Source organism: Cryptomeria japonica, chromosome 2, assembly GCF_030272615.1.
Source record: "Cryptomeria japonica chromosome 2, Sugi_1.0, whole genome shotgun sequence".
Lineage (NCBI taxonomy): Eukaryota > Viridiplantae > Streptophyta > Pinopsida > Cupressales > Cupressaceae > Cryptomeria > Cryptomeria japonica.
The window spans coordinates 50,950,808-50,959,708 of NC_081406.1; the positions used below are offsets into that span (position 1 = coordinate 50,950,808).

The following is an 8,901-nucleotide window of genomic DNA, read 5'->3' on the forward strand; positions in this document are numbered from 1 at the left end:
CCTTTCTTTATCTGGTAGGCCTGCTAGTTTTCTTTGTCTATTCTTTTTCACAGCTTCGTTTTGTTTTTGTTGGAAGCTGTAGAGTCAGTTGTGCTGGTTTTTTGGCTGTGGTTTTCATTGTTAATATCTTTGTGCAGTGTGCTTTGTTGGGATCTAGATCCTGGTAAAATCTATTGGGTTTTGGGTCCCTTCAAAACCTATTTTATGGGGTTTCTGGTCCGGGTTAAAACCCGTTTTTCCTTATTTAAAAATATTTTGAATTGATTAGGTTCTTTTCCATAATCTTCTTTAATTTGTGCATCACCATGGGATACATCGTATTCATCTTCACTTTAATCTCTCCTTCTTAGTTCAAACCATATTCTTAGCTCATCTTGAATTGAATCAATCTATCTTTGCAAAACCCTAAAACCTCTTCTATCGTTACAACATTTCTATCACAATAGTTTCTTTATGAAGGCATCTAATGTTTCTCCTCTTCACTTAATGAAAAACTTCTTAGTGCAAATTTGCCTCAGATTAGTGATTCTTCTTTCACTTTCAATCACACTACCACAAGGTCCTAGTGCAAATTGCCTCACTCTTCGGTGATCTATTAGCACACTTTGGATACACTTCTCCAATACTACCTAAAGAAGGTTAGCACACACAACACACTCCATTCAAATATTTAACATTAAAACATATGATTTCATTGGTTCAAATAATCTCTTATTATAAACTAGAAATTAGATATAAAATAGAGCATTAAATCCTTTTTGGTGCATGTTGTTTCATTAGGAGCTTCAAATCTAATTTTGACTTTTTGCGTCTCTCCTTGCTTAAACCCACCACTATCCACTATATAGTCCCTACCTTAGAAAAAACAAAAATATGCCATAAAAGCACTTAGGAACCTTCTTGCATGTTTTAAAAAATGTAACTCCAATCACTAAAAATAGCTTAATTTCTAAGAGTCATAACTTTTTATTTGGGAATCTAATTGAGATCATTTTTTCAAAATATAATGCTCAAAGTGCTCTATGCCCTTAAAATAAATTAATTCAATTTTCCCAAATTTGGGGGCCTCATTTTGTCATTTGAAGCCTCAAGACTCAATTTCATTTTTTTTGAAAACTTAAAATCTTTATTTTGGAGACTTGAATTTGTCTTGAAACTCATCCATAATGTTAATTTTAAAATTTTGGAGATTTGAGCAAAATTTCAGGTGCATATATGCATAGACATAAACTTTCTTAAAGTAGAGTCTGTTATATTTTTGTCTTTTTAGCAACTTTTGATGTTCTAGACCATTCTTTAGGAATTTTTAGAGGAAATAAGATTCAATATCATGAAAAACCAAATTGAAAAATAAAACAAGCCATTTTTTGGGTGGTGCAAGATTGCTTTTAGACCTCTAGATACTCTTACATCAAATTTTACATTCTTCTATTGTGACAACTAATGTTTTTCTTGCATGGGATATTTCTTGTTTTTTGGATAGTTGTATTCCCTTGGGCACTTGTTTCTTTTTCTTTCTCCCCATGACAAGCCATCCTTGGCTATTTCCATTGTTGCTTAAGCCTATTAACTACTTTTTTTAGCAAGTGACACTTTGTCTACTCATTGCTTTCATTCACAGGCTCAAGGTTTGCTCTATGACAAAATTTCATTATTGATAAGATCCACACATATCATATTGGAAATAAGAAAATATAGCAGATGGATCACACACAACAAAAGAGATGTCCAATGACCAAGATGCCCTAATATCCACTATATAAATCCTTAAGGTAGGGTAACACTACATGATACTCCTTATGAAAGAAGCCATTATAATGATATTGACTTTCTTTATAAAGACCTCTTCCTAATAACATAACGAATGGGTAAACCATTAAACCAATGCATGACTCTTGATTGCTTAATATAATTCATGATCCAATATAACTAACTGAAAGGATGTGTGCCACATGTTAAAGCTTCTCCATCTACCTATATACATTATAATATCATATCCCAAAGTACATACATTTTCCTAGGTTGATTTTTTTTTTTTTTTTTGAGTAAGACAATTTCAATTCCTAGCCATGGTGGTTTTCTTTTGTTGCTAAGTGATAGGATTTGTAACTTCTCTCATTCTCTCTAGCTAGTGACAATAACTATTTTTCTTGGCTTTTTGGTTGAATGTAAATGTTTGTTGAGGACAAATATGTGAATCTTTGTTCTCATAATGTGAAAAGAGGATTAAGATGAATAGTGACCTTTGTTGAAGGAAAAATGAAGACTAAAAGTCTATCTAGTAGAGTGAAGAAGGAACTCATGAGTATGAAGAGATGATTAAGAGAGATGGAGGCTATGTTGAGAAGCCTCATTGTGAAAGAATAACTTGGTTATAGAAGTTGTAGTTATTGTTGCTTTGTGTAAATTTACAAGTATCTTGTATTCTACTATAGATAATAAATTTATTGTACGTTTACAAATTTGCTTTTGTTTTGCATATGGTTGTGTTGAATAAGTGTTGGTTGCTAGACTATGCCATCTTTCACTAGATTCCTTGGTCTAGATTGTAGTTATTATTGCTTTATGTAATTTTACAAGCACTTTGTATTCTATAAATCATGAATTTACTATACTTTTACAAATATAATAACAAAAATATATTAAAATATAATAATATAGTCTTATCTTAATAATAATTTAATATTAATATAATATCATAATATAATAATGATTTACCATTAATTACAATACAATAATGTAATAAATTTTACAATAGAATAATGAACAAATATAATATCTTTTGGCATCTAATTTTCTTAAATCAATTAACTTAATTATTTAAATAATTGCTTCAGTGGTTATAATTTTCTTAAATCAATTTAAAAAAACAAAACAAAACATATAAAGACACACTAACGTCACTCATGACCTCAAACTCAAGGAGTTTGAAGAAGCACGCTTGGAGTTGAAGAAAAAGATAGATTTTAACCAGATTATAAAATAATAGCTGCCATTAGATTTCAAATTTGGCATGTTAAGCAGTGAAAATGTCAAAATCATCTAGGACATTCCAGCAGCTAATTTTACCGACAGATGCCTGAACATCTGCCTTTCCAGATAAACGTTTATACTTAATCTTAATAGAGTGCTTTTGCCAATTTCATTTTGTTTTTCAGGTTCTTCGGAATTGGTTTCAGCAATTGTTTCTTTCAATTTTATTCAACCTAGCTCCTGTAATTTAAAATTTCTTTGGGTATACAGAATTCTGAAATCAGAGAATCAGAACCATGGATTTTGAACTTAGGGCAGCGAAGGAAAAATTGGAGCGTGAGCAGAGGGAGAGGAAGGAAAGGGCGAGGATCAAAGCTGACCGAGAGAGGAAAGCACGAGAGGAAGCACAGCGCCGTCAGGAGAGCCTAGAAGTCGTTCATCGCGCTCGCAGAATTGAAGCTGCTCTGGCAGAACAAGCTGTACGTACCTCTGTTTTTCTCTTTTCGATCTTTGCCAAAATTTCCTTACCTAACCAGCGCTCACGTATTATATTATACAACATCTGGAAAATGGGAAAATGATCTGTCTGTAGAATTCTTGTATAAGGGGTCTCATACACGAAATTGGTGTCTCAGTTCGGTGTGCCCTAAGAAACTATCTTTACATTTTGTATATAAATTTAATATTGCACAAAATAAAACAGATCCAATCATAGTCACCACGAAACTCCATTAGAGGAATATGGCGCAGGCCCCGTTCCTGTCACCAGATTCTTCCTAGTAGTCACAATTTCTGCCCTAGATACCGTACTGCAGGGTTCGACTTGTGTTGCGCAGAGGAAGGGGTTCGACAGTCTTAACCCCCCATTCAAATTTGGGTTACAATATTTATACGTAATACAGCTGGATCCTTATTCATTTATTCATGTACTTTCACTTTGATTGATGTCCCTGGTACCCTAACCCCCACGTCTCTTGTTAACTATAGGTCTCATACGCCAAATTGGTGTCTTGTTTTTATTTTATAAATTTACATAGAATAGAATGCTCTCATCAATCCTGGAGAGGGAGGTAGGTCATCCAACTTGATCCCCCAAACCCTGCTACTAGAAGCCCATACTAATCTCAGGAATGGGGCTAATAGTGACGTTGCCAATGTCCACGGCCACGAGCTGGAGATTCATGGGGGGAGCTGGGGGCATCCAGATAACAACACAAGGTGATTTTCGGTTAAGAACAATGAACAATGTGTAATGATAATCACCTTGATTTAATTCACTTGATTTCAAAGATCAAACAGAATTACAATGTGTAATGATAAGCACCTTGATTTAATTCACTTGATTTCAAAGATCAAACAGAATTTTATTTCCAATTTCAAAGCTAAACTGAGCTTCATTGTTAAAAGCCAGCCCTAGGCACGTGCTGAACATTATAATCAGGATTATAGTGTCCTTCTCCAGACTGTGTTGAATGCCTTTTTACGTTTCAGTCAAAAATGAAAAATCAGTATGTAACTTACTGAGGGATCTCTGTCATGTAGATGGTTTAATTCCTAGAAATCAATTTATCTCCATTTGTCTCTTTAAGAGGAAGATTATTAACAAACTGTAAGAAAAGATGGATAGTTGAATTCGGTTTTTGCTTTTGTGACTTAATCACATGCAAATAGGAAGTTACTCGTGCAATGTCTTAATTGAACATATGAGAGCTGAGTCTCTTTAGCTTAAATCAATCTCGTCTGGCCTTTTTATTCTAACTGGAAATGGATAACATGTATTTCAAATTTACTTTTGATAGAATTTATAATAGTAAAGCAAAATATGAAACTAGTGAAATAGTTCGCTAGGACCCTAAGGTATTGTCAGTGAGTGATTTTTTTCCTCAAGTTATCTGTAACAGAATCCAAGTAAAGCCAAAGTAAGCTTACCAAAACTTTATAAAACTTTATCTTGTTTCGCCGTAACATTAGATAATTGTGATTTCTGTCGTGTTTAGGTGTATGATTTTTCTTTTTTGATGTAATTTGAGGAGCTCTTTTGCTGGTTTAGAACTGCATTTATCTTTACCTTTGATTGTTTTGATTTTGGTGGAACATTTGTAACTTATATAAGGAGTGAATACCAGAAAATTTTCAGGCTTCTCAATATTTTAGTTCTTGACAATGACTGGATAATTGTTTTATATGTTGTCCCAATCCAGCATGAATACACGAGGTTTCTGATGCAAAATAAAAACCTTTTTAACTTCTTTATGAAACAGCAGGGCAAATATTTAACATACGCCTATTTTTGTTGTCAACTATTCCTATCATATTTGTTTGAAGTTTTAACTTCATTTTTATAGAGATCTACCTGATTACACACTTTCTAATTAAGGGCCACTTTTACACAGTATTGATATGAATCTCAGGAAAATGTGCTGGGTAAACTGACCAATTCAATTCTATAGAATTATACCTTTATGCCTCTTTGAAGAGTCTACTTGTAATCGCTGCTCCTTTCGCTTGGGCTACCTGGTTAATTGGTGTCTCAAATTGATTATTGTAAGACTTTTCATAGAAATTCTTGTATGTACCTTTCCCTATTTGGTATTGAATAGAAATCACAGGAAAACAAATAAATAGAAGAGTTAAGCTTACCATGAGGACATTTTATTTGACATATTGAGAATAGATTGAATAGAAATCACAGGAAAACAAATAAATAGAAGAGTTAAGTTTACCATGAGGTTATTTGACATATTGACAATAGATTCATAATTACTTTTGTTCAGGTACATTTGATGCACCAGATAGAATGCCAATACAAAATTTACTCTTTTAGCTTGTTTTTAAAAATTATTTTGAATATTTTTTGTAAATGAGATGTTCCTGTTTTTGATATTCATCATATTTTCCCATGAGAAAAATGAAATTGTAGAAGCATGTCAAATGCATGGAGAACAATATTATTGGAGTTTACTGCCAGACAAATACTCTGAGCCTTAAAGCTTGTTAGGATTGAACCTTAATTTTCATGTTGCATGTTTAATGCATATATATGCATTCTTTGTAAGAATGGTTTGCGCACTTTTCAGTTCTTAGTACAAAGAAATGCTGTTTCCTTTAATATCTCCAATTCTATATGGCATTCATAAAATGAAACCTTGATTTGATAATCTTAGTTGTTTAACTTGTATTTTCTTGGCTTCTTCTTTTCCCAATCACCCTGTTGATTTCAATATTATTTTCAGGCAAGGCAGAGAGAAGAGGAAGATATGATTATTGGAAATGGAATCAAATTCAATACAACTCTTCATGCCATTCTCTATCATGGCTCTGGAGATAAAATTAAATTGCCTCCATCATCCTTTGACCAACTATCCACTGAGGGAGCTTTAGATAAAGGTCCTATGTTTTTCGAACTATCTACTGTTAACAAGCAAGAAACTTCAGGTTTAACAGAACAGAAAACAACTCATTCAGGAGTTTTGGAGTTTACTGCATCAGAAGGCTTTGCTGAACTTCCTCCGCAGGTTTGGCAAAATTTATTTCCTGTGAACTCTGAGAGCCCCTTGGTTAGGATAAGGTATGCAAGACTGCCAAAGGGAACATATGCAAAATTGCAGCCTGAGGTTTTGGGCTTTTCTGATATCCCTAATCATAGGGCAGTCCTAGAGACAACATTGCGTCAGCATGCAGCACTTTCAGAAGGTGATCTACTTGTAGTTCACCATGGAGGGATGGAGTACAGGTTGAGGGTTCTAGAACTCAAGCCTTCTTCTAGCATCTCTGTGCTTGAGACAGACATAGAGGTTGATATAATTGAACCTTCAATGGTCGCTGGTGCCATGGGACAGGGGATGTTAATTCCACTTGTGCTGGGAAAGTCAGAAATGGGGTTTGTTGAAGAGGGAAAATATAATTACTACAAATTTTTGATTGACAGTAAAATTTCTGATGCCGCAGCAAAAGGGGATTTGAATATTTTAGTTAATCTGGTGATTGAAAATACTGGCACGAATGGAGATGCTGATCTGTATATTTCTCGACATCCACTTTTGTTTCCCACTCAGCATCAGCACCAGTGGTCATCCCATGATGTGGGTACAAAAGTTGTATCCCTTACAGGAAAGGGGATATCCCTTGCTGCCGATACATATAGCATTGGTGTTTATGGGTTTAGAGGAATGAGTAATTACAAAATTACTGTTGAGTTTCAACCATCTGTCCAGAGTGGGGCTGTGGGACAGAAACTTGGAACTGTCACAATGGCGAAGTCTGGTATTGACTTGGCTTCCTCTTCCCAGACAGGTGCAGATTCTGAACAATGTCAAAATTGTAAACAGTTTGTACCTGCCAGAACTATTGCTCTTCATGAAGCATACTGCAGGAGGCACAACATAGTATGCCAATATAAAAGCTGTGGAGTGATACTAAGAAAAGAGGAGGCAGGAAAACATGTTCATTGTTTTAAGTGCAGCAGGGCATTTCAACAAGAAGAGATTGAGAAGCACATGAAAGTGTTCCATGAGCCCTTACATTGTGGATGCGGGGTGGTACTAGAGAAGGAAGAAATGGTAAGTGGTTCCATGCTGTTTTTCTAGATGTAATTTGGCTTCTACATAATTTTTCTTATGGATTTTTATTCATGTCTTCTGAGATTAAAATTATTAAAGACAGGTGTTTGAATTCAGAAATGCATGTATAAACTACAGCATTAGTTGTTTCGATGAATAATTTTAGCTTTTTAATAATACCTTGAATTCTCTGGTGACAGGTGATTCACCAATCTTCTGTCTGCCCATTGAGAAGTATAACTTGTAAGTTCTGTGGGGACATGGTTCAAGCAGGAAATGCTCCTGATGATGTTCGTGATCGAATACGTGGATATTCAGAGCATGAGAGTCTGTGTGGTTCTAGGACAGCTCCATGTGATTCTTGTGGCCGGGCAATTATGCTCAAAGAAATGGATTTTCATAGAATTGCAGTACATGAGAATCTGGTATCAGAAAATGAGAATTCTGCTGGTTCTAGGTCATTCATGGCACCAGATTCTGATGGCTCAGTTAATCATTCTGTACCCCAAATCTCGACATCCCAATCACAAATAAGCCAGGCTATACCAAGTCAAAGTTCTGAAAGTTTGGCGTGTCCCATCTGTAATAAATCATTTATTGGAAAAGATTCCGATTGGCAGTTGAATGCTCATTTAGACAAGGAGCACTTCACTAGTATTACGCATGATAGTGTTTTAGAAGACCCACCTTCAATTCCAGATGATTCTTTGCATACACAAGATATGTCTCTAAGAACAATGCTTGTGTCTTGTCCCATATGTGGCATGAGTGTCCATAGTGAGAGGGATTTAAGCCAGCACATTGACTTGGTACATTAAAATTTCAAGCGGAACCAATAGTCAGAGCAATATTTCATTTACTCCTAATATACTTCTGTTATATACTTCTGTAATAGAAGTATATTGAATGCAGATTTTTATACAGAATAAGCAATTGAAGTTATTAATTGCTTTCGTCCGTATTTCTTATCAACATGGCATCTGATGGCTCCAGGCTTTTCAAGATGGTCTCCTAAGAAAATACTATATCATTATAGATATTTCTTATTCTGGATATCTTCAACAATTATGAGTTTTGTGAGTTCTAAATTGTTTAATATTCTATCTAGTCTTTATTCACCCAGATTGTGTTGGATTAAAAGGTTATGCTATTATGGAGTAAACTACTAAGCAAATTTTCTTTTATGGTTAATGTTGCATTATACGTAGAAGGATTGCCCTTCTATAAATGTTAAAAACAAGTACTTATGGGACTTGTCAAATGAACCCAGACTGCTCACACAAAATGGTAGCTTACTGTTCTTTTCTTTTTATGTTGCACCTCTGTAGACCGTTTCACTTTTAAGGTGTAGATCATCCATATTTCTCTG

At 34.5% G+C, this 8,901-nt stretch overlaps 1 protein-coding gene across 1 annotated transcript; it reads left to right on the top strand.

Annotated features, from left to right (window-relative positions):
• Positions 1-2,919: 2,919 nt before the first annotated feature.
• Positions 2,920-8,650, top strand: LOC131046194 (uncharacterized). Its single transcript, XM_057979870.2, has 3 exons — positions 2,920-3,452; positions 6,207-7,532; positions 7,733-8,650. Exons 1-3 carry the CDS (start codon positions 3,270-3,272, stop codon positions 8,348-8,350), a joined length of 2,127 nt encoding a protein of 708 aa, XP_057835853.2. The 5' UTR covers positions 2,920-3,269; the 3' UTR covers positions 8,351-8,650.
• The last annotated feature ends 251 nt before the right edge of the window (positions 8,651-8,901 follow it).